The sequence below is a fragment of the Schistocerca piceifrons genome, chromosome 6 (genome assembly GCF_021461385.2).
Source record: "Schistocerca piceifrons isolate TAMUIC-IGC-003096 chromosome 6, iqSchPice1.1, whole genome shotgun sequence".
NCBI classification, from domain to species: domain Eukaryota; kingdom Metazoa; phylum Arthropoda; class Insecta; order Orthoptera; family Acrididae; genus Schistocerca; species Schistocerca piceifrons.
Window position 1 is genome coordinate 62,144,966 of NC_060143.1, and position 27,597 is coordinate 62,172,562.

The 27,597-nt window shown below is 37.7% G+C and overlaps 1 protein-coding gene and 1 pseudogene across 1 annotated transcript in view; both read right to left on the bottom strand.

The window, feature by feature from the left end:
* Positions 1-27,597, bottom strand: part of LOC124802925 — a 189,263-nt gene that overhangs the window by 16,137 nt on the left and 145,529 nt on the right. Inside the window, exons 6-10 of the mRNA XM_047263999.1 lie at positions 11,791-11,970; positions 11,437-11,580; positions 5,983-6,087; positions 930-1,088; positions 737-829 (exon numbers count right to left, since the gene is read on the bottom strand). Coding sequence (XP_047119955.1) covers positions 737-829; positions 930-1,088; positions 5,983-6,087; positions 11,437-11,580; positions 11,791-11,970 — 681 coding nt within the window. The remainder of the gene's footprint in view (positions 1-736; positions 830-929; positions 1,089-5,982; positions 6,088-11,436; positions 11,581-11,790; positions 11,971-27,597) is intronic.
* LOC124803673 lies at positions 26,549-26,666 on the bottom strand (annotated as a pseudogene).

Genomic DNA, 27,597 nt, shown 5'->3' on the forward strand with positions numbered 1-27,597 from the left:
GGTAATGATTTCCTTTGAGAAATACTAATTCATATAAATACTAAACTACCAGTTGGAGATAAACAGCAGCAATTTATTAGTCTAGCTGGGAAGGCAGTAGTATTTTTGTTTCAAAACAAGGGCTTACTTAATAACTGACTACATTACATGAAGCCAACACATGTTAAAAATGTTAAAGCTGTATACTGATATGTTACCAATATTATTAATAAAATGTGCAGATTTAATTTCTAAATATTGATTCTCTTTAAACACGTGACGTGAATGGTTCAAGTAACAATATGTTTCCCACCTTTGTGGAATTTACAAAACATTATGAACAAATGAATGAATTATTTAACCTGCATTACTCCCTCTAATGTTCTAAGTTCATCTCCACTTCACCACTGTAAAATTAATTTTGTTATAATTGTGTTTGTTTGTGCCTGTCTTTCTATTTTCCAAGTCAGAACAATAATGTCTTGCCATGTCCCTGGTCAGGTTCATTTGAGTGTTTGTGTTGCTGTATGTGTGAATATGTGCACTTAACTAGAGAAAGAGCAAGAGGTTCAAAACTAGTACAAAATATACTGTTTTCTGTTGCATATTTCTAAGTGCCACACATCAGTCAGCTAAAGGTGAGCAATTACCTTATCTTATTTTAATGTATTTTCCATGTCAGATTTATATCATATCAGTTTTTAAATATGTGTTATGATTTTAAAACATGTTTTCCTATGAAAAAACTAGTTCTTACCTGTCCTGGAGTAGGACATCCTTCACACTCTACTTTGCACAGCTCAACATTACACTCAAAGATGAGATCCATTATATCTGGGAATTTGAATGCCTGTAATGTAAATAGTGGGAATGCATTTTAAGTCAATCATTGCATTATAGACCTGTGAGAGTAAAGGAATTGTAATAAAAATTATGTGTTATGTACTAACTTGAAAATATGCGTATGCAATCACTGAAGCAGAACTAGATCCTGTGTCTTTAGTCTTCTGGAAGGCACCAATTAATTTAGGCTTCAAGATACAGCCTCTTTCATCTGTCAGTTCTACAACATTGTCACTATTTGCATCCCTTGCAACACATTGCTGCACCTTTTAAACAAGATAAAGGAACTCAGTAAATTATTCTTATTAACTATATTATCTTTCAATATTATTTTTAACATACTATGAGCAATATAATATAGAGTTGTGTGACACTATATACCATGTATTGGTAACGTGTGCATGAATCTATCATACACTGCAAAAATACATTCCATATGATGCTATCAAGGAAGTTGAATTAGTACTGCCCATATAAGGCACCTGTATTACAGGCAATTTTGACTAATAGTAGATTTAAAAAAAAAAAAATAAAAAAAATAAAAAAATAAAAAAAAATCTTTCCCATGTTTCCTGTAAAATTTTGGAAATTCATTCTTAATTTTTATTTTAGTGATATAATACAGGGAGCAAAAGGCTATTTACAATTTGTACAGAAACCAGATGGCAGTTATAAGAGTCGAGGAGCATGAAAGGGAAGCAGCGGTTGGGAAGGGAGTGAGACAGAGTTGTAGCCTCTCCCCAATGCTATTCAATCTGTATATTGAGCAAGCAGTAAAGAAAACAAAAGAAAAGTTTGGAGTAGGAATTAAAATCCATGGAGAAGAAATAAAAACTTGGAGGTTCGCCGATGACATTGTAATTCTGTCAGAGACAGAAAAGGACCTGGAAGAGCAGTTGAACAGAATGGACAGTGTCTTGAAAGTAGGATATAAGATGAACATCAACAAAAGCAAAATGAGGATAATGGAATGTAGTCAAATTAAGTCGGGTGATGCTGAGGAAATTAGATCAGGGAATGAGACACTTAAAGTAGTAAAGGAGTTTTGCTATTTGGAGAGCAAAATAACTGATGATGGTCAAAGTAGAGAGGATATAAAATGTAGACTGGCAATGGCAAAGAAAGCACTTCTGAAGAAGAGAAATTTGTTAACATCGAGTATAGATTTAAGTGTCAAGCAGTCATTTCTGAAAGTATTTGTATGGAGTGTAGCCATGTATGGAAGTGAAACATGGATGATAAATAGTTTGGACAAGAAGGAAATAGAAGCTTTTGAAATGTGGCGCTACAGAAGAATGCTGAAGATTATATGGGTAGATCACATAACTAATGAGGAGGTATTGAATAGAATTATGGAGAAGAGGAGTTTGTGGCACAACTTGACAAGAAGAAGAGACCAGTTGGTAGGACATGTTCTGAGGCATCAAAGGATCACAAATTTAGCATTGGAGGGCTGTGTGGAGGGTAAAAATTGTAGAGGGAGACCAAGAGATGAATACACTAAGCAGATTCAGAAGGATTTAGGTTGTAGTAGGTACTGGGAGATGAAGAAGCTTGCACAGGATAGAGTAGCATGGAGAGCTGCATCAGTCTCAGGACTGAAGACCACAATAACAACAACAATTATGCTATAAATGCAATTTCTTTCATTTGGCTGTTATTGACACTGACTTTGAATTATGCAATATTTGGTTACAAAATTTTCTAATAATATATTACAAGCGGTTAAAATAACAACTGTTATAACTTTTCATAAAACCCAATAAAGATCAACATTTTCATGCTGTAATATATATCATTGGTATCTTGCACCAACGAGTTTTCCAGTGTTTGTTTCACTTTAGTGTAGGACAGTCCTTATTTGCAAGTGGAGTAAGGCAGTCTTTGTTTTAATAGTAGCAAAGTATCTTTGATCTGGATACTGTAAATTGCAAACTGTGTTTGGTACAAAAAAAATGTGGAAGACTCCCTTCAGGAAAGTGTGTGAAGTTGAAACCTGAAGTTGATTGTTTGCTTTGTGTGAAGCAGAAACAAACCAAAACGTCTTGTGAGTGTGTTTCTTCACTAACGTTTAAAACCCTAGACCTGAACATCTTTCCCTAGATAATATCAAGATGATGATCAGAGCTGCAAATATTTTTATGCAACAATATGATTATTAAAAATCATATTGCTTAATGCAACAACCATTCTATAAATGGTTTTTTACACTGCTGGTTCCTGTTACCCACATATGCGCATTTACAAATCAGTTTATCGTGATGAAGAAATGCAAATACATCATCAACAATATATTTAACAAAAACTTTCTAGTTAGGGAATTGTAGTATTAGACCATCCATACCTGCCTAGCTATTTTTTTTCCGGTTGTATTTGAAAATTATTGTAATATTTCAAAACAAACAGTCACATAACAGAACATGCCTGCAACAAATTATAATATTATTTGCTGTTTTAAGGTCTCAAGCAGAGTAAAAGAGTGTTAGATATGCTGCGTTCAGTAATAGCCTACAGAATTTGATTTTAGTGTTTCTTTTTTATTTTAAAAAAATTCATTGCAGGACAAAGTACAATATGTTTAATTTGTAATGTTTATCTACGAAACTTTTATAGGCAACTGTTTATGGAATTGAGGATTTCAATTTCAGCTTGATAATTAATGTATCTTCTTATGATTAATGAGGAGGAATGAGAATAATGATGTGCATATTTATAATAACAGAAGGCAAAATTGCCTTCAATAGTCTTAATCAAAATAATTTAAACCCCAAAAAGAAGTGAATATTGCTGATACCAAAATCTTTTTATCATTTACCTAGAAAAATAAAATGCCTAACAGATAGTTAAGTTAAATTTTAAAATAAACTAGGTTGTACACTCATAATGTAAAATAGAATACATGGTACCATCACTTCATTCATTATTAAAACTTAATATTTTTACTGTTACCAAATTCATCTGCAAATATCAAACATTAAATAAATAAATTAAAATAGTTACATACCTTTTACAACAAAATATTTTCAAAAAACTTCCAAATTTCAAATTGTATGTCCTATTGTCCTATTCTTGGTGTGTATAAACAAATTCTATAAAAAGCACTATCTCGACTACAACACATTACAGCTTTGTGACCAGCCAAATATTGTGTGAAGTGGTAGATAGGATGAGAAGGGAAAGTTGTAGCAGTTCCCCCTGTTTTGTTTATCTTTGTTTATTGTCCTCAGTGTCGACCTACTGCGTTGCTACGCTGGCTGAAAAATGGGTTGTGGATTCCGACACTAACTACTGTAAATAATGTAGTTGACCAGGTGCATAGTTTCATTTCACAGTACCATACTTTAATTTCACTGTTCAAAACCCCCTAATAATAACCAGTATATGCCAGCACACTATTGTATAACTTTTGATCAGCCTCTTTAATAGTGTGCAGGCAAACCTCCACATACTGATACAGTAATTTACTATTGAACATCTAATAGCAGTAAAACCCTAACCACAAAGTTCACTGTTCTTGAAGAATAGAAAGGTACATATGGAGCAGACACTGTCATTGTTTTTACACATGACCTAATTGTGTAACACTTATTACACTGTTAGGTTGCATTGTTGTCGTTGTAACCAACACAGGTTCCTCGTCTGACACTCAGCCGTGAAGTAACTGACTCATGACCAAAAATTGGTCCCTTATATATCATCACAATAATAGGTGCTGAAACTATGCATTGTCTGAAGTTTAATTTAGAGAAATTACAATTAAAACTTAACTCATTGAATTAACTGAATATATTGAAAAACTCATTCCTTTTAACAGTTTCTCCTACTATGAGGGTTAAGCCAAATTATTTGTTTAAATCATGAAATTTACAAATATAGTTATGCACACAACACTTTTGACAAAACTATTAATTACTATGGAATTAATTAAGGGCTGGCTTTCTTCACATGTTTTTGAATAGAGCCAAATAGATACTTTAAGATTACTAGCATTTCGTCTTCCAAATGTTTACAGTTATTGCAGAATTTATATTTGTTTGTAAGTCAACAATAGAATTTAATTTACGAAACAAATACTGATTTCACGCTATAATGAAAGATACTAACTAGTAATAGGATAAATTAGAAAACCAATTAGGTACATATATAAAACTGAGCACAAAATTAGATCTGATGTTATATTCTTTAAAACCGATGGCCAATCCTTCTCTTTTTGAAAATGCAGATCCTATTCATGTATGTTAACCATAATTAGTAAAAATGAATTTAAGGAGGCAGATGGCAAAACAAGAGAGGAATTAAAATTATCCCAGCTTGCTTCATCACAAACTGAGGAGGCATTGTGAAGTTTGTCCTTTAATACTTTAGGTTATCACTTCTTTCCTTCTTCTTCAATTATTGAATTTTCCTCCCATTGAGTAGAATGAAAGTTTAGCTGTCGTATTATGTCAAATCAGTAGTAACATATTGATACTAAAGGGGTTTGTTGAATCACTTGTGTTATTGTCAGAGGGACCAACTTTTAGCTGGCATCTCTGTGGCTGCAGGATATTGACCACACAGCAAAACTGATGCAAATTTAAACAAACAGGAAACCCAATTTGCTAAAATTTTCCTAAATTTTCTCCCAAAGTATGAGATCCTTTAAATTATGACATACCTGCTTGGATCACCTGTGTCTTAAAGTCAATCCTCACCTTCTTTTAAACGTTACAAAATACTTATTGAATCAGGTTTGAATGTTATATGGCAGCAATTTTGATTACTAATAGTCTCTTGATCTTCAGTAGTTTGCTGTGTATACTGGGAAATCATGTGAGCTTTATTTGGTGTGTAATTAATAGCAGCAGGTAGTAACATGAAATTTTTCTGAATACTTATGATTTTGAAAATGGAAATAAATCACATTAATGTTTAAGATACGGTTGGTAGGATTCCACAGCTAAGGCAAAAAGTGTTTGATACAGCACAAGTCTTAAATAAATTATCATGTGATATTCATATCCTTAGATGAATCAAGTACTGATTTTGATTAACATTATCACCGAAGATAATACTGTTAATTCTTTTTTTTTAATTTTGTATTTGAATTCAAGAACTTTTGATGAAATCATCAAAATCATATCATAATAAGAAAGAAAGAAATTGTACATTTATACTTACTCTTATATCAAATCCAGGATCACCTTCAACATAAACAACGAGTGTCATTGTTTCCCCAATTTTCACAAGACCGCTTGCTGGTGGAGCAAATGGCCCTTTACCAACCTGCATCATTACATGTCATTATTCATTACCACCCAGGATGTGACTGATACAATATCATAAAAATAATGTGCACATTTTTATAGTAGTATAATATTGCTGTAATGTAAAATTCTGGATTTAAAAATGCAATAATTTTTAGTGAATCATTGTAGTTCTCAGTATTTGTTCCACATTATATCATTTTCAAGTCTTCTTCCTTGTGTTGCTTCAGCTATATTGCCATAAAGAAAACTCCAGATGCGGAGCCAAATTATGAGGGGATGCTAATAACAATAGTTTGACTTCGTATGAGTACACACCTGTATAGCAATTGACAACATCAGTAAAAGCATTCCAGTTTGTCTTATTAAGATAGCCAACAACATATATTTTGGATGAAATGCTGAATTACTGAAGTTACCAAAAAACTTGAGATTACTGTTTCACAAGCTATCAAACCTCTCCAGTGTAGGGAATATTAAAACCTGAATTGAGTAATGATTTGTTATTAAAAATAATTACAGACAATAACAAGTAAGGTGAATGTGCTATTAACCTCACTCAAGAGGAAGTCTTGAAAAACAACTTTAATTTAAAAGGCAATCAAGAATTTCTTCTTGCCACTAGAAAATCAATCTGGGGGAGAGTGTTGTATCTTGGAACACATTTCAGACATTTGTCTCTAGCCAGCTTTGTAATAGGTGTTCAATATATCTTCTTACACTGTTTTCAAACAACACTTTTCAGTTTTTATGTGCTGCAGAATTTTTATGAAATTATGAAAGCTACTTTGGCAAAGTAAGGGTTTTCAGAATGTGAAAAAATGTTCCAAGTTACAAAATGTTCATGTACTTAGGAACAAATTTTCTGTTGAAATTTGAAGGTAAATCAATTAAGAAAATCTTTTCAATATTGTGTTTAATAGTCTACTGGCTACATTATGACTGTACTACTCACCAGTAACCAGTTACTGTAATCAAAAGATGTAAACATATTATCAGAAACCACTTACAAGTTAAATACATTTTGAAACACAAGTTATTACATACCAACACAAATCTCCACTTTCAATACAGGTAAGGTTGTTGAGACATTATAGAAACTCAATTTGTTTGGAAATACTACACATTCCATGCTGGAAAGACTTCTCACATCCCAAGGTATGGTTTGGTGCATGACCAATGAAGTATGGCTTCAACTTTCACAAATTATATAATTAGTTTTTAAAATATGTATATAGATTTTTACTCACCATAAAAGTTCTGTAACTAAAAAATTAGCAACATCTTCAAAATTTCTTTATTTTTTTTCTAGTCCTTAAATGTTTAGAACTTGGAATATTTAGAAATACTGCACAAAACACAACATCATGCCTCACAACAATAGAAAAAATAGGAAATGATGAAAATCCTGCTTGACAGTTCCTCATGCACATTCCTTTATGTAATTCTAAAACCAATCATTAGATTGAAACACTGACCAGGAAAAATCATGTGTTCCTAGATACACTATTCTCAAGGTGCAACACTCTCCCCTACTCAACATGGCTGAATTTATACTGAATTGGTGACAGTTAGTTACATGAAGTTAATGACTACTACAATTTGTCCTAACTTGTCACAAAGTCTACTTTCATCTTCAGTGGCTTCATTAATTTTGTTATTATTATACACTGTCAGCTGTCTGGAATAGTACATAACAATTCTTTCTGGTTTCATCACTGTTTATTCTAATTTTGTAGTGAATATAAGAGAACATCATGTCTGGTATTCATTCCCACAAAACTCTTTTCCTCTTGAAAGTAATAGACTTCTTCATGCCTTGAATGATACAATGGCTACACCATTAATTTTAAAGAATCTCCATGTGTTAAAAGTAAGTAAAGTAGAAAAACTGAAAACCACATTGGCAGTGGCAGAAACATTGTTTACCACTGAAATGTGAGATTGTAATACCTGGACGCTGCACCCAATAAATAAGATATATATATAGAGGGAAACATTCCACGTAGGAAAAATATATCTAAAAACAAAGATGGTGTGACTTACCAAATGAAAGTGCTGGCAGGTCGACAGACACACAAACAAACACAAACATACACACAAAATTCAAGCTTTCGCAACAAACTGTTGCCTCATCAGGAAAGACGGAAGGAGAGGGAAAGACGAAAGGATGTGGGTTTTAAAGGAGAGGGTAAGGAGTCATTCCAATCCCGGGAGTGGAAAGACTTACCTCAGGGGGAAAAAAGGACGGGTATACACTCGCACACACACACATATCCATCCACACATATACAGACACAAGCAGTTTCCCTCTCCTTCCCTCTTTCCTGATGAGGCAACAGTTTGTTGCGAAAGCTTGAATTTTGGGTGTATGTTTGTGTTTGTTTGTGTGTCTATCGACGTGCCAGCGCTTTCGTTTGGTACGTCACATCATCTTTGTTTTTATATATATATATATAAAACTACAATATAATGGAAGGAAACATTCCACGTGGGAAAAATTATATATAAATACAAAGATGAGGTGACTTACCGAACAAAAACGCTGGCAGGTCGATAGACACACAAACAAACACAAACATACACACAAAATTCAAGCTTTCGCAACAAATTGTTGCCTCATCAGGAAAGAGGGAAGGAGAGGGGAAGACGAAAGGAAGTGGGTTTTAAAGGAGAGGGTAAGGAGTCATTCCAATCCCGGGAGCGGAAAGACTTACCTTAGGGGGAAAAAAGGACAGGTATACACTCGCACACACGCACATATCCATCCACACATACAGACACAAGCAGACATATTTAAAGACGTTAACATGAGGTGAAATGAAAATGAAAATAAAAATATATGGGGAGAGATAAAGGTGAACCGGAAAGAAACAGGAGATCTGGAATGAAAAAAGGCGAAAAGGTGTTGGTTACAGCTGGGCTATGTTGGACTTGGGTTGGTAGATAACGATGTGCAAAAAGGTTAGGTGGTTGTTGCCGCCAAAACACGTTAAAGGACGCAGAAATTCGGGAAAATTTCGAAAAAACTGCGTGTAGTATATTAAAAGGAGTGGTATTGTGGTGGCAGATTATGAAAATGAGACTAACAATTGTCTGACGAAGAAATAATCGCGTTAAAACCTGTGGGAAGCGGCTAAAAATGATCAGTGGTGTGGGAAAAACGGAGATGGAAATAAAGCGAAAGTTATTAGAACTGGCCGAAATGGTTGTTTAAAAGGTGAAAGGAGCTGTTTGTGAACTAGAAAACGGTGGATATTATAGCGGCGGTAGTGCTGAAAGCGGCAAAAAAAATTTTTTTGGTTATGGTTTGGAACGTATTGTTGAGTATATATATAGGCGGGATAAAATAGTATAGCAGATTACGGTAAAAAGGAGAAGGTGAATTCAAAGTGAAACCAAAGTGAAACTACTGGCAAAAACAGAAAGAGGAAAATAAGACGACAGAAAAGATTTCGAAATGCAACAGTGACAATAACAAACGTAATTGTTGGATTCAAATTAATGATATCAATATAATGGAAGGAAACATTCCACGTGGGAAAAATTATATATAAATACAAAGATGAGGTGACTTACCGAACAAAAACGCTGGCAGGTCGATAGACACACAAACAAACACAAACATACACACAAAATTCAAGCTTTCGCAACAAATTGTTGCCTCATCAGGAAAGAGGGAAGGAGAGGGGAAGACGAAAGGAAGTGGGTTTTAAAGGAGAGGGTAAGGAGTCATTCCAATCCCGGGAGCGGAAAGACTTACCTTAGGGGGAAAAAAGGACAGGTATACACTCGCACACACGCACATATCCACCACTTTTTTTTTTTTTATTTTAATTTGAACGAATATATCTATTGAAAAAAATACGAAAGAATATCCACCACACAGCCACTTCAAAAGAAGGACAGTACTGAAATTAAAAACCTAAAACATGACTATATAATGTAGACTGCTTACTGAAATAAAGGTTAAAACACGAAAACTTCAGTCCTGGTGTAGAGAAGAAACATACATAAATATGTCTGCTTGTGTCTGTATGTGTGGATGGATATGTGCGTGTGTGCGAGTGTATACCTGTCCTTTTTTCCCCCTAAGGTAAGTCTTTCCGCTCCCGGGATTGGAATGACTCCTTACCCTCTCCTTTAAAACCCACTTCCTTTCGTCTTCCCCTCTCCTTCCCTCTTTCCTGATGAGGCAACAATTTGTTGCGAAAGCTTGAATTTTGTGTGTATGTTTGTGTTTGTTTGTGTGTCTATCGACCTGCCAGCGTTTTTGTTCGGTAAGTCACCTCATCTTTGTATTTATATATATAAAACTACAGTTCTTTAAGTATTGCACATCAGGAATACATAAATGTTTATACTTATACTATGGATATAATAGAGGGAAACATTCCACGTGGGAAAAATATATCTAAAAACAAAGATGATATGACTTACAAATGAAAGCACTGGCAGGTCGATAGACGCACAAACAAACACAAACATACACACAAAGTTTAAGCTTTCGCAACCAACGGTTGCTTCATCAGGAAAGAGGGAAGGAGAGGGAAGATGAAAGGATGTGAGTTTTAAGGGAGAGGGTAAGGAGTCATTTACATTTACAAATGTGTGCTTTTGTCTGTGTATGTGCGGATGGATATGGGTGTGTGTGCGAATGTATACCTGTTCTTTTTTCCCCCTAAGGTAAGTCTTTCCGCTTCCAGGATTGGAATGACTCCTTACCCTCTCCCTTAAAACTCACATCCTTTTGTTTTTCCCTCTCCTTCCCTCTTTCCTGATGAAGCAACCGTTGGTTGCGAAAGCTTGAATTTTTTGTGTATGTTTGTGTTTGTTTGTGTGTCTATCGACCTGCCAGCACTTTCATTTGGTAAGTCACATCATCTTTGTTTTTAGATAAATGTTTATATTGTTTTACTTGTCAATTATTCTATCACATCTATACTTTAATAGATGAAAAACTCTGTTGTGCTCACAGCCATCACAATAAACATTTTCACAGTAAGCTATAATTGTCATTAATTTGTGGTTTAAGATTTTACCAATCTATTTTAGATGTGAATAGAGAGTAAAACTATCATCCCTATTTATGTTTATTGTACAATTTGACTATCTTCTTGTTTGACTGCTAAATTTTCTTTTATGTATTGAAATATTTAGTTTTGGTGTATGTTGAATTACTTAATTTGTAAGCGAAGTCTTATTGGTATTGACTTTGAAGGTTATTATTATAATAACTTCATGTAATAAGTGTAGTAACAAATAAATAGATAAATGGTTTTCATGGCAAGTGTTATATGTTCAAGTGCCATGTTATGAGGAATTAGTAGCAATAATTTCAGTGTCACAAGTAACTGTCAAAACTGACCTGAATTTCAAGACGTGCTTTCCCTGTGTCTCCACTAAATGTCACAGTCTCCTGATTGAGCATGTCAACATTTAGATTCACATTTAAGGACTGTTTAATAGAGCCTTCCCACAAGCATCTCACTCTTCGTGCTGTGTCCCATACCTGTTAGGTGCAGATTTTTAAAACTTTTGATTATGGAAACAGTTACCAACACTATAGCAAAAACTCAATTTTCCAAATAAAAATAAGTTTTCTGGAGTATTACTTTCTCTGTGGTGATAACTGTTGCAGTAGCATAGTTAAAGTAAATACAAATGCATGTATTTGAATATTCATAAGAAGAATAAATTTTATATTGTAAATTGCACTCACTTCTTGGATTCCTGGTTCATTTTGAAGAACCAGCACATTCTCTAAGTATGCCTGGCCCCCTTCCTTGAATTTATCTATAAATTGTGTGCCACATTCATCATTTAGTTTAACAGTGAAAGAATATTTCGTCTGACCACTGTTTGGTGCCACATAACGGCAGGCAGGATTACGGTAATAGTTCTGAAACAAAGAGAGACATTATTGAACAGTTTCCTTCTGAGATCATCATTAAACCATAACTTATCATTTCAGGAAAAACTCTTCATCCAGGGAAAACTCTTAATATTATGCACACATAATTTTCTTTGCTCCCTTAGTCTTCTTTGTTGTTACACATTGCATAGTTTCAAAAAAAAATTTTCATTCAACGAAATACAAAAATGTTCAGGAAAATACATGAATAGAGAAATAGCATTCACTTAGGAATGAGATAAATAGGAAGTGCAGGGAAGCTTTGGTGAATTGGCTACATGAAAAATGTGAAGAAATCGAAAAGGAAATGTTTGTTGGAAGAATAATTTGGCATATAGGAAACTCATACAATTTCTGGTAAAATTAAAAGGAAAATCAATAATATTAAAAGTTCAATGGGAATTCCATTGATAAATACAGCTAGAAGAAGAAACAGGAGTTGATAAGAACCTAACACTACAGTCAGAATTTAAAAATAACTGTGGAAGACTTGAGATCAAATAAGGCAGAAGGGAGAGACAATATTCCATCTTAATTTCTAAAATCACTTGGGCAAGTGGCAACAAAACAACTGTCCACATTAATGTGTATAATATATCTAAAAACACAGATGATGTGACTTACCGAACGAAAGTGCTGGCAGGTCGATAGACACACAAACAAACACAAGCATACACATGAAATTCAAGCTTTCGCAACAAACTGTTGCCTCATCAGGAAAGAGGGAAGAAGATGGAAAGACGAAAGGATGTGGGTTTTAACGGAGAGGGTAAGGAGTCATTACAATCCCGGGAGCGGAAAGACTTACCCTAGGGGGAAAAAAGGGGTATACACTCGCACACACACACACACATATCCATCCGCACGTACACAGACACAAGCAGACAAGCAGACAAGAAGAATATGTCTGCTTGTGTCTGTGTATGTGCGGATGGATTTGTGTGTGTGTGTGTGCGAGTGTATACCCCTTTTTTCCCCCTAGGGTAAGTCTTTCCGCTCCCAGGATTGGAATGACTCCTTACCCTCTCCGTTAAAACCCACATCCTTTCATCTTTCCCTCTCCTTCCCTCTTTCCTGATGAGGCAACAGTTTGTCGCAAAAGCTTGAATTTAATGTGTATGCTTGTGGTTGTTTGTGTGTCTATCGACCTGCCAGCACTTTCATTTGGTCAGTCACATCATCTGTGTTTTTAGATATATTTTTCCCACGTGGAATGTTTCCCTCTATTATATTCATATCATTAATGTGTATAATGTATGAGAGTGGCCATGTAGCATCACACTTTCAGAAAAAAAAAAACATCATCCATACAATTCCGAAGAGAGGAAGAGCCAAGTGTGAGAGTTATCACAGAATCATATTAATCGCTCATGCATCCAAGTTGCTGCATTGCTTGCAGCTTGCAATAAGTTTCAAATTTAAGTCAGTCAGAGACCTCATCCAAATGGCTAATGTAATTAAGGCAATTGCTCATGAGGAGCAGTAAATCCAGGTCAGTGTCCCAATCTGGGACAAGTTTTCAACTTTTGCAATTGCATTACCACATGCCCTGTGTGGCTGGATCCTGAATTCTGAATTCCCATCGATACCTTCTCTTTCTTCTCCCATTCTTTATTTGATATATATGTGTATACCAGCCACATCAACATAAATGGTGTGTGTTCTGTCAGACATGTCTGCTTCTCAGGAACAGTTGCCTTAACTGCTTTAGTCATCCAGACACAGTCTCTGCCTGAACAGACATTACTCAGGTATATACTTGTCACTTGGCTCATCCCTTTGTATTTTGCTCTCCATCTTCATCTTGTGTGTCCTCTACCCAGTCATTCACTTCACATTCTCAATGCACTATGGGCACCATTGAAAAATTCTTCGGCGTTTCATTGAAAAGTCAGAACTCCAAGAACAAGGAAAGGACAATTTGGAGAATTGTTAGGTATGAAACCAATAAGCTTAGCAAGCCAACTGATATTGATCTCCCAGATGGCAGTAGCAGCAAGGCAGATTCTACTAAATTAGAATCATTGGCTGCTAAATTCAATTAATTCTTAAAAGAAGCTGAAAACAAGGGGACAAAAAATTATGTGCTGAAAGCAGGGCCAATAAACTTACTTAGGCAGGTATGCACATTTCACCAACAGACATCAGTTTTGCTAACTTATTTCTTAGAGATATCACACAAAAATTATTAGCGCACTAAAAAGTAGTACCTCTTCTTGCTATGATCCTATCACAGCCACAGAATTAAAATCTTTGCTGATTTCATAACATGTCTCTTGAGTTACTTTTGTAGTCAGTCACTCAGTCAAGGAGTATTTCGTGAAAGACCGAATGAGGCAAGAGTAGTATCAGTGCAAAAAACCGGAGATAAATAACTGACCTCCAATTACAGACTGAACTCACTTCTTCCAGTGTTCTCAAACTGTCTTGAGAAAGTACCTTACAACAGAATACCAAACTATCTTTCTGAGAATGACCTGTTAACAACCGTTCATTTTGCCTTCTGTAAAGGCTCCTCTACTAAAAATCTGAAAATTCAATGTATTATTTCACAAACTCAATTCTAGAATAACTAAACAATGAAAATTACCCTGACAGCATTTTCTATTATCTGTGGATAGTAAAATTCTGAGAGAAACTAAAATGGTATAGCATTAAATATCTTCCCCTTGCATGGATGGAGTCATATCTTAACAAAAGAAAGCATAGAATCACATTAGTAAATGATACAACAGGAATAAGAGTAAATTCATAGTGTGGAAACCGTAAGTGTGGTGTATTGCAATGTTTGGCAGTTGGGTCTCTCAGACTTTTGGTCTACGTAAACAGATTACTGGGGTCTTTGAGAACTCTCCAAAATCTGAAATGTTTACTGATGACACAAGTATATTGACAAAAGTCCAAACACATCCATTCCAGATACAGGCAAGAGAATAATGGAGTGGGTTGAAAACTGGTTCACAGCCAGCACCTGAACCCTTAATCTTACAAACAAAAAACACTCATATTTCACAATTCAGCAAAAATGGGCACGTGAATAAGTTAACTAAAAAGCTCAGTGCTGTTTGTTCTGCACTCAAACTGTATGATTAAATGATGATGGCATCCTCTTGGGTAAAATATTCTGGAGGTAAAATAGTCCCCCATTCAGATCTCCAGGCAGGGACTACTCAAGAGGACGTTGTTATCAGGAGATATAAAACTGGCATTCTACAGATCGGAGAGTGGAATGTCAGATCCCTTAATCGGGCAGGTAGGTTAGAAAACTTAAAAAGGGAAATGGATAGGTTAACGTTAGATATAGTGGGAATTAGTAAAGTTCGGTGGCAGGAGGAACAAGACTTTCGGTCAGGTGAACACAGGGTTATAAATACAAAATCGAATAGGGGTAATGCAGGAGTATGTTTAATAATGAATAAAAAAATTGGAGTGCGGGTAAGCTACTACAAGCAGCATAGTGAACGCATTATTGTGGACAAGATAGACACAAAGCTCATGCCTACAACAGTAGTACAAGTTTATATGCCAACTAGCTCTGCAGATGATGAAGAAATTGATGAAATGTATGTTGTGACAAAAGAAATTATTCAGGTAGTGAAGAGAGATGAAAATTTAATAGTCATGGCTGATTGGAATTCAACAGTAGGAAAAGGAAGAGAAGGAAAAGTAGTAGGAGAATATGGATTAGCGCTACGAAATGGAAGGGGAAGCGGACTGTTAGAATTTTGTACAGAGCATAACTAAATCATAGCAAACACTTGGTTCAAGAATCATGAAAGAAGGTTGTATACATGGAAGAACCCTGGAGATACTAGAAGGTTTTAGATAGATTATATAATGGTAAGACAGAGATTTAAGAACCAGGTTTTAAATTGTAAGACATTTCCAGGGGCAGATGCGGACTCTGAGCAAAATCTATTGGTTATGAACTGTAGATTAAAACTGAAGAAACTGCAAAAAGGTGGAAATTTAAGGAGATGGGACCTGGATAAACTTAAAGAACCAGAGGTTGTACAGAGTTTCAGGGAGAGCATAAGAGAACAATTCAGAGGAATAGGGGAAAGAAATACAGTAGAAGAAGAATGGGTAGCTTTGAGGGATGAAATAGTGAAGGCAGCAGAGGATCAAGTAGGTAAAAAGACAAGGGGTAGTAGAAATCCTTGGCTAACAGAAGAGATACTGATTTTAATTGATGAAAGGAGAAAACACACAAATGCAGAAAATGAAGCAGGCAAAAGGAATACAAACATCTCAAATATGAGATCAACACGAAGTGCAAAATGGCTAAGCAGAGATGGCTAGAGGACAAATGTAAGGATGTAGAGGCTTATCTCATGAGGGGTAAGACAGATACTGCCAACAGGAAAATTAAAGAGACCTTTGGAGAAAACAGAACCACTTGCATGATTATCAAGAGCTCAGACGGAAACCCAGTTCTCAGCAAAGAAGGGAAGCCAGAAAGGTGGAAGGAGTATACAGAGGGTCTATACGGGGGCAATGTTCTTGAGGACAATATTATGGAAATGGAAGAGGATATAGATGAAGATGAAATGGGAGATATTATACTGCGTGAAGAGTTTGACAGAGCACTGAAAGACCTGAGTCGAAACAAGGCCCCGGGAATAGACAACATGCCATTAGGACTACTCACAACCTTGGGAGAGCCAGTCCTGACAAAACTCTACCATCTGGTGAGCAAGATGCATGAGACAGGCGAAATTCCCTCAGACTTCAAGAAGAATATAATAATTCCAATCCCAAACAAAGTAGGTGTTGACAGATGTCAAAATTACCAACCCATCAGTTTAATAAGTCACAGCTGCAAAATACTAACGCAAATTGTTTACAGACAAATGGAAAAACTGGTAGAAGCCGACCTTGGGGAAGATTAGTTTGGATTCCGTAGAAATTCTGGAACACGTGAGGCAATACTGACCCCTATGACTTATCTTAGAAGCTAGATTAAGCAAAGGCAAACCTACGTTTGTAGCATTTGTAGACTTAAAGAAAGCTTTTGACAATGTTGACTGGAATACTCTCTTTCAAATTCTGAAGGTGGCAGGGGTAAAATACAGGGAGCGAAAGGCTATTTACAATTTGTACAGAAACCAGATGGCAGTTATAAGAGTCGAGGGACTTGAAAGGGAAGCAGCAGTTGGGAAGGGAGTGAGACAGAGTTGTAGCCTCTCCCCAATACTATTCAATCTGTATATTGAGCAAGCAGTAAAGAAAACAAAAGAAAAGTTTGGAGTAGGAATTAAAATCCATGGAGAAGAAATAAAAACTTTGAGGTTCGCCGATGACATTGTAATTCTGTCAGAGACAGAAAAGGACCTGGAAGAGCAGTTGAACGGAGTGGACAGTGTCTTGAAAGTAGGATATAAGATGAACATCAACAAAAGCAAAACGAGGATAATGGAATGTAGTCAAATTAAGTCAGGTGATGCTGAGGGAATTAGATTAGGAAATGAGGCACTTAAAGTAGTAAAGGAGTTTTGCTATTTGGGGAGCAAAATAACTGATGATGGTCGAAGTAGAGAGGATATAAAATGTAGACTGGCAATGGCAAGGAAAGCGTTTCTGAAGAAGAGAAATTTGTTAACATTGAGTATTGATTTAAGTGTCAAGAAGTCATTTCTGAAAGTATTTGTATGGAGTGTAGCCATGTATGGAAGTGAAATATGGATGATAAATAGTTTAGACAAGAAGGGAATAGAAGCTTTCAGTTGAATGCCTGATTACTGGAAATAATGATGGAGCAATACGGAATCACAAACCTCCAAAAAATGATTATTTATCATAAGAAAGTTTTATGAGAATAACTGCAGTAATGTCACTGATCAATGGGCATGTCCGTTAAAGTTTGGAAAGAAAAGGACACCGAGTGAAGTGCTTACCACACAGTAAGTTACACCACTCAAAAGTCACTGTGATTTTGAAGCCATCAGATGGTCAATGTTCTGCTCCTCAACTCACAATGATTTTCATTGTTGACATGTTGATAGCCAGACTTGAATCTACTGGAAATACTTGGGATGCAAGGAGCAAGGCATCGGGACAAAAATCCAGTCACTACCAATGACAGCAGGGAGCAAGTCTGCATGTTTTTGAGGATCAGCTGACCACATAGCCTCAACAGGCGTCCCAACAATTAAGCACATCCAAAATAACATTACAAAGGCTCACAAAAATGGTGGGGTGTGTCCCAACAAAATCCAAATTTGCCAGCCACTCAAGGAGAGGAACACCATGTGATGGAGAAATTGCACAATCCACATGTTTGAGGAACTTGAAAATGGTGCCATCAGTATACACAAGATATGGTTCAGTGATGAGCCCTATTTTCAGATGAATGGTTACATGAACAAATGAAATTGGTGCCACTAGGGTACAGAAATTCCTCGTTTCTGTGCCGTCTTGCCACTGCATCCATGGTGTGGTGTGTCACACATAAAATCAGATCATTGGTCCAATATTCATTGATGGTATTGTCACAGGAATGAAGTATCAGGACTTGCTGGAGCAGCACTTTGGCCCAGAAGTGGGCTGTCTCAACATCACTTGCCATTACTGGTGCATGCAGGATAGAGCTCAACCCCATAGAATTGCTGACATCTTCACATGCTTTGAAGTAATGTTTGGTGAACATATGATTGCACTGTATTCATAGAAATTCATGAGGCACAGGAAAGAATGGCCCCCATATTGTCCAGACCTCAATCCTTGTGTCTTCCTCATACAGGGATCCCCCAGGTCACTGGAGAACCCAAAATCTGTCATCAGAAGCGAGATTAATGCACTTGAATCCATTACACTCCAGTGTGTTATGACAGAGTTTTGAAACTGACTGTATACCACTCTAGCTGGAGGTGATAGACATTTTGAGCATCTTGTACAGCAAATGTTATTCATAGCTGTATTCACTAAAATAGGGTTCATGTTCTTGCATGCTGTCTTTTTTCCACAATTAACACTTACTTTCTATCATGTTTTTTTCTGCCAATCTGTACTTCATGAGGATTAAGATGTAGTAAAATGGAATGGTCCCACTTGCTGTGAGTCTATCCCCTAAATTTTTTTTTTTATTTTCCTTTCTGTTTTTTATTATACATAAAATTCACCTATGGTATCATAAGTACTTAAAATTGCTAAATTCTTATTGACACAATAATACACTCAACTTTATTATTTGTGGCATAATTTACAGTCTGATGATATCAACAGTGTAAGTAATCCATGCAGAAACAATTTATTTAAAGAATAGAAATAAATATGGCACTTGAGTGGGTGTCACAAAGAATAAACTGAAAGGAGTTTTTTCACCCCTATTCTTGATGGTCTATGTGTATTTATGGGCTGTGATTTTAATTTTAGTGTTATTAATTATGCTACTTTCAAACATGGTACCGGTTGGTTTACTGTTATTCTTGTAATAGCTGATAGTAGTGCTCCTGCTGCTGTTGCTTTGGTGAGTTATATCCTCTTAACATGAACCACATACATGTCAAAATTCCACCCCACTGAAAACTGTTTTTCAATTGACATAGCTTTTTAGATAACCCTCATTTTGAAACTTCCTGGCAGATTAAAACTGTGTGCCCGACCGAGACTCAAACTCGGGACCTTTGCCTTTCGCGGGCAAGTGGCACGAGAGCTTCTGTAAAGTTTGGAAGGTAGGAGATGAGGTACTGGCAGAAGTAAAGCTGTGAGTACCGGGTGTGAGTCGTGCTTCGGTAGCTCAGTTGGTAGAGCACTTGCCCGCGAAAGGCAAAGGTCCCGAGTTCAAGTCTCGGTCGGGCACACAGTTTTAATCTGCCAGGAAGTTTCATATCAGCGCACACTCCGCTGCAGAGTGAAAATCTCATTCTGGAAACATCCCCCAGGCTGTGGCTAAGCCATGTCTCCACAATATCCTTTCTTTCAGGAGTGCTAGTTCTGCAAGGTTCGCAGGAGAGCTTCTGTAAAGTTTGGAAGGTAGGAGACGAGGTACTGGCAGAAGTAAAGCTGTGAGTACCGGGCGTGAGTCGTGCTTCGGTAGCTCAGTTGGTAGAGCACTTGCCCGCGAAAGGCAAAGGTCCCGAGTTCGAGTCTCGATCAGGTACACAGTTTTAATCTGCCAGGAAGTTTCATATCAGCGCACACTCCGCTGCAGAGTGAAAATCTCATTCTGAAACCCTCATTTTCCTCGTTTTGATAAATATGTTACTTTTTCAAAAAACTCCGTGTTTTAAAATTCATTATGATACAGCATTATGGCATTGAAGAATTTTTGAATCTTAAAAGGTAGTCTTGTCAAAACTCTACTGTCACAGCTTTTCAGCACCAAATTTCCTTTCCAAAAATGTATTTATTGGCAAAAATAACATTTTAGTATGTTAATTACTGAAATTTTGAAATATCACTATCCATAAAATTCTTGACAGGCTTTGTAAATCATCATACATACTAAAGCTTCAGTGCCATGAAGTAGTATATATCATTTTGCTACATTTTTGTTATATAGCTTATACTTTATCAAGGTATCTTCACTACCCAATTGTATTTTACTTTTTCTTTTATGTTAATATTAAAAATGTGGCAGTCCTCTATTTTCTCATTTTATAATATCTGTTCTGGCATCTTTATATAGGTGACATGTACAAAATTGTAGTGAGTCAGTAACTAGCCATCAATGAGTGCACATACTTTGTTGAGTGTCCATCAGTATTATCAAGTCAGTCAGCATCCACAAAAAGATGTATACATTGATAGTTGGTGGGAACTGCTGCTGTGTTTAGTTTTGTTTGAGCTCATAGTTACTTACAAATTAATTTTTCAGTTTTATGTAACTGGGACTCCTCCATTTTCTTCAACGTGAAATTGTTAAATGTGAATTTTTCTCACAAACAAGATAAAAGAAACAGTGCTGCACAGATTGTGCAGTAAGCAATTTTTAAGAATCATGTCAAATTTCATGATTTTAATTTTATAGTAATCAAGAAAAGGTACACTACTGGTATATGTCATAAAATCACTCATTGGCAAATTTCATTTATAGTTTGTATTTCAATTTTTAATGCCATCCATATCTGTAGTCTTCTTTATCTACCTTGTCTTCATCAAGTATTCTTTTCCCCTGCCTCCTTTGCACAGCAAACTTTTGAAAATTTTCTTCAGTTCATCAGCCCTTCTGAGTATCTTTACTGTGAATGCACCTGGGTGGAATCCTAATCTCTGCAGATGCTTAATACTTTCTGCATATTGATTACATATCTGGAAGCTAGCTTTATAACATATAAAACAGCAAACGGCAAACCATGCTTATGGCTGTGCAGCTTTCCACTGACTTTCCACTGACATCTGTGTAAAGTTTACTGAAGAATATCGCCCACACCACTCACTGCATTGATTTCACATTTTGTACATTGTCCCTGACAGCTTTTCTATAATATGTTTGTAAAGTATGAACTTCAATGCCTATCAATCTGTTAGCAGTTCCCAGTGGCTTCCTTTATTTTAATTTATGGGCTTTAAATCCTTTCACAGCCTTTTAGATACATCTACAGGTCATTTCTATTGGGTATCCAAAAATCAAGCATAAAAAATGTTATGATATAAAAAGTGTGGATCACAACACAGATAAAGGAGGCGTAGCATGTGCAGACAGCCAAAGAAAATTTATTAAAGAATATTTCTAGGCAGATTTCTGTTATGAAACTTTGAGACATCATTCTTAAAGTATCACTCTAATAAATTAAGCAGTTTAAAAAATATCTAAGCTTTTTGCTATTTTCTGCCCTTAAAGGCTGGATCAACCTAAGTCTCTTTTGCAACCACGTGAAACCCTCAGTTGTTCCAGCGACACAGGCATTGAAACTGACGGTAGCAAATAAAAAATAGAAACCTTGAACTATGATTACAAATTTTTCTTTACAAAGAAGTATTCAGGCATAATGCTCTAGATTAATTCATACAACACCTTGATGTAACAGTTTGTGGGGATATGAAATGAGATTGTGACTCTGACTCAGTTTTAGGTGACACACTTGGCAGACTCCAGTTCACTGGTAAGCTACTGGAAAAATGCACTCTCCAAGGAAGATTCCATACTAAATACTAGTGTGACTGTTGCTAGAATATTTCCCAGATGTATGAGGCTTGCAACAGAGAGGATTAGCACGGTGTGCTGAAAATACACAAGGAACAACAGCATGGGGTGGTAACATAAAAGGCATTCATCCACCCCTTAAAGCAACCATGCTAAATGCGTTCTTAACAATGCTGATGATGTGCCGATGTGAGACGAAGGCACAAGAAGAAGAAGAAGAAGAAGAAGAGGAAGAAGAAATCTTAATAGCATGGATTCCGAAAACTCGCACTTTTCTCGTATGACAGACTGAAAGCTTTGGATCATAGCAGACAGGTAGATGCATATTTCTTGATTTCCGAAAAGCATTTGAAGTAGTTCTATGGTGTTATCAAAAGTACGATCGTATGGGGGTACTAACCGAAATTTGTGATTGGATTGAGGATTTTTTGTACAGGGGATATAGCAGTTTACCTTGGATGAAGAAACATCAACAATAACTTCAGGTGTGCCCCAGGGAAGTTCGTTGAGTCCCTTGCTGCACATGTTTTATATTAATGACCTTTTAGACAACACTGATAGTAAGACTTTTTGCAGATGATGCAGTTGTCTATAATCAAGTACTGTCTCAAAGAAGCTGCATAAATATTCAGCCAGATCTTGATAATGTATTTGAGTGGCACAAAGATTGGGAACTTGCTTTAAATATTCAGAAATGTAAAATTTTACAGTTCATAAAACAAAGAAATGTAGTAAACTGTGACTATAGTATCAAGGAGGCACTGCTGAAATCGATCAACTCACACGAATACCTAAGTGTAGCATTTAGTTATCGGTAGAATACTGGGGAAATGCAATCAGTCTATGAAAGGGATTGCTTACAAATCATACGGGCAACCCATCCTAGAATACTGCTCAAGTGGGGGGTAGCCATACCAAATAAGACTAACAGGGACTGTTGAACGTAGACAGAAATGGGCAAGTTGTTTGATCCACGGGACAGTGACGCAGAGATACTAAAGAAACAGAACTGGGAGGCTCTTGAGGAAAGATGCAAGCTATCCAGAGGAAGTCTACTAACCGAGTTTCAGGAGCCAGCTTTAGTTGATGCTCTAGAAATATAATTCAGCCCGTTAGGTGTCACTCTCATAGTGATAGTGGAGATAAGATCATATTAATAACAGCACGATGGAGGTATTTAAACAATCTTTCTTGGTGCACTTAATGGAACGAAAGACCCTAACAACTGGAAAAGCGGGACATACTCTCTGCCACGCACTTGACAGTGGTTTGCAGATTATACAGGGTGTTACAAAAAGGTACGGCCAAACTTTGAGGAAACATTCCTCACACACAAATAAATAAAAGATGTTATGTGGACATGTGTCCGGAAACGCTTAATTTCCATGTTAGAGCTCATTTTAGTTTCGTCAGTATGTACTGTACTTCCTCGATTCAACGCCAGTTGGCCCAATTGAAGGAAGGTAATGTTGACTTCGGTGCTTGTGTTGACATGCGACATTTCTGTGAACGTTTGGGCAGGCATTGTTGGTGATGTCTTGATTGGGCCCCATGTTCTTCCACCTACGCTCAGTGGAGCACGTTATCATGATTTCATACGGGATACTCTACCTGTGCTGCTAGAACATGTGCCTTTACAAGTATGGCACAACATGTGGTTCTTCTCAACAACAGATTCGGTGACCGATGGATTGGTAGAGGTGGACCAATTCCATGGCCTCCACGCTCTCCTGACCTCAACCCTTTTGACTTTCATGTATGGGGTCATTTGAAAGCTCTTGTCTACGCAACCCCAGTACCAAATGTAGAGACTCTTCACGCTCGTATTGTGGACAGCTGTGATACAATACGCCATCCTCCAGGGCTGCATCAGCACATCAGGGATTCCATGCGACGGAGGGTGGATGCATGTATCCTCGCTAACGGAGGACATTTTGAACATTTCCTGTAACAAAGTGTTTGAAGTCACGCTGGTACGTTCTGTTGCTGTGTGTTTCCATTCCATGATTAATGTGATTTGAAGAGAAGTAATAAAATGAGCTCTAACATGGAAAGGAAGCGTTTCCGGACACATGTCCACATAACATATTTTCTTTCTTTGTGTGTGAGGAATGTTTCCCGAAAGTTTGGCCGTACCTTTTCGTAACACCCTGTAGAGGTAGATGTAGGTATGGTGCAATGGAAAGTGCTCTCTGCTATGCGCTTCACTGTGGTTTGCAGAGTATATACAGTGATCTACACATGTCTGAAATCATATTTTTCATTTATCTTTATTCGAAAATCACTGAATCCAGAGAAAGTCTGCTAACCAAGTTTCAGGAGCCAGCTTTAGTTGATGGCTCTAGAAATATACTGTAGCCCGCTAGGTATCACTACCGTATTGATAGTGGGGATAAGATTATATTAATAACAGTACGATGGAGGTATTTAAACAATGCACTTTCTAGATGTTTTCAACTATTTTTGTAATTTTGGGACGCATTGCACATTGTTCACGTTAGCTTACGGCCACACCAGCGTGTTTCTCACGAGCGTTTACGCCGGAATTCAAGTAACACGCGGGGCAGTCTCACTGTTGGCACACGGGCGCTTTTCTCATGCAGCGAGAAGCCCAAGAAAATCCCATCAGTAGTGGGAAGGTGCGAGTTGTGACAACATATACTCTGGGCATTTACTGTTAGTATCAACCATGGGCGGAATTTCGTTAGAAAAGAATGCCGCACTTGCGTTGTGTACTGCTATAGTTGTCCACTGGTGTCGGTTATTCTATAAAAACAAGTGCAATTTTTAGTTAATAATCGACCTTTATGTAGAGAGGTTCACCGCTAACTCTATGTGAATATCAATAATTAATTAAAATTTACGCGTGTTTTTACACATTACAGCAAAGACAACACGACAATGCAGCACCTCAAGCACGGGAAACATTACGAGTTATTGGCATAGAACACAGAACACGCACTTGAAAATGGGGAGAAGTTCCCGAAATGCGTCGTGTAAAATACAATAAAAAGGAAAGCTGCAGGCTTTCACCTGCCATGTCTAATGTACCGTATCAAATCAAATTTTACAGGTGTCTACGGACTGGAAATTCGATGAGTTCTCTACACTTTGCGTTTCTTCTCAACCGATCTACAACTGCTGTTATTATTAATAACACATGCATGTTCAAATGGCAGGCGCTAAAAGAGGAATCTATCTGACCACCGACAACAGGAGCGTGGAAGAATATCAGCGACCAGTATGAGAAAAAGCAAACTTCCTTCACTGTGTAAATCCACAAGTGGAAAACACGGAAGAATAGCCAAACCAAGAAGATCAGGTAGCAAATAATATAATTACAAAATGAAATTTTCTGTTGTGCTAATAACCATAGCAAACAGCAATTATTGTTTCGGATGCGTACTCTTAGAGGCATTTGGTCATCAAGGAGACTTCACAATTTTGGAGACAGCATGATAAGTAAAATTTTGATGATCACTGATAAGCGTAATGGAAAGTATTCCTGCGAATGGAACGAAAGCAACTAATAGAAGCAAAAGTATAAAAGAACATTTTGCTAATAACTTCATTTCCTTCCAGGGATCTGTATTTTGTCAAGATCGTTATGTTAACTTCCTCCAATGAGAACTAGTTCTTTCAGTCTCAAAATCAGCTTCTTTATATTTTATGCATGAGTATATTTCAGTGTACACAGTTTATAAATGTTAATGAAATGTTTGCTGTCAGTGCTCAACAACGTCATCCATTCCAGCCCACTTTTCCCCCCAACCGGCCGCTGTAACTGTTCTCCATCATTCTCTATCTTTGTTTTTGTACTCTTCGCCCCGTGTGTTGTACACCCGTGGATGTTTCTGCATTTCCATAATCGTTACGTCGCTCTCCAGGCGCTCCATTCTGACACTTTGTAAGATACAACAAGACGGCTACAATGACAGTAATGCCTGTCTGAAAAATGAACAGTAAACTCCGAGTCCCCAGTCCCTCTACCTAGCTGTTTCATAAGTTAACACCTGCACACAGACTGTTCCACAAAGTTGTATCGAGTCCTCAACAGCGGGCCTGTCAAATCAGTGGCGACACATTGCGCTGACACGTCTGCACTCATTCCGTCTTCAGGCCACGAGTGGCCTACCGGGACCATCCGACCGCCGTGTCATGCTCAAATGGTTCAAATGGCTCTGAGCACTAACTTAGAACTACTTAAACGTAACTAACCTAAGGACATCAAACACATCCATCCCCGAGGCAGGATTCGAACCTGCGACCGTAGCGGTCGCGCGGTTCCAGGCTGAAGCGCCTAGAACCGCTCAGCCACTCCAACCGGCTGTCATCCTCAGTGGAGGATGCGGATAGGAGGGGCGTGGGGTCAGCACGCCGCTCTCCCAGTCGTTATAATGGTATTCTTGACTAAAGCCGTTACTAATCGGTCGAGTAGCTCCTCAGTTGGCACCACGAGGCTGAGTGCACCCCGAAAAATGGCAACAGCGCATGGCGGCCTGGATGGTCACCCATCCAAGTACCGACCACGTCCGACAGCGCTTAACTTCTGTGATCTCACGGGAACCGGTGTATCCACTGCGGCAAGGCCGTCGCCTGCAGACACGTCTGAAGAGTGTTAATTATTCACTAAATGCTTTACACTATACGAAATACACTCCTGGAAATTGAAATAAGAACACCGTGAATTCATTGTCCCAAGAAGGGGAAACTTTATTGACTCATTCCTGGGGTCAGATACATCACATGATCACACCGACAGAACCACAGGCACATAGACACAGGCAACAGAGCATGCACAATGTCGGCACTAGTACAGTGTATATCCACCTTTCGCAGCAATGCAGGCTGCTATTCTCCCATGGAGACGATCGTAGAGATGCTGGATGTAGTCCTGTGGAACGGCTTGCCATGCCATTTCCACCTGGCGCCTCAGTTGGACCAGCGTTCGTGCTGGACGTGCAGACCGCGTGAGACGACGCTTCATCCAGTCCCAAACATGCTCAATGGGGGACAGATCCGGAGATCTTGCTGGCCAGGGTAGTTGACTTACACCTTCTAGAGCACGTTGGGTGGCACGGGATACATGCGGACGTGCATTGTCCTGTTGGAACAGCAAGTTCCCTTGCCGGTCTAGGAATGGTAGAACGATGGGTTCGATGACGGTTTGGATGTACCGTGCACTATTCAGTGTCCCCTCGACGATCACCAGTGATGTACGGCCAGTGTAGGAGATCGCTCCCCACACCATGATGCCGGGTGTTGGCCCTGTGTGTCTCGGTCGTATGCAGTCCTGATTGTGGCGCTCACCTGCACGGCGCCAAACACGCATACGACCATCATTGGCACCAAGGCAGAAGCGACTCTCATCGCTGAAGACGACACGTCTCCATTCGTCCCTCCATTCACGCCTGTCGCGACACCACTGGAGGCGGGCTGCACGATGTTGGGGCGTGAGCGGAAGACGGCCTAACGGTGTGCGGGACCGTAGCCCAGCTTCATGGAGACGGTTGCGAATGGTCCTCGCC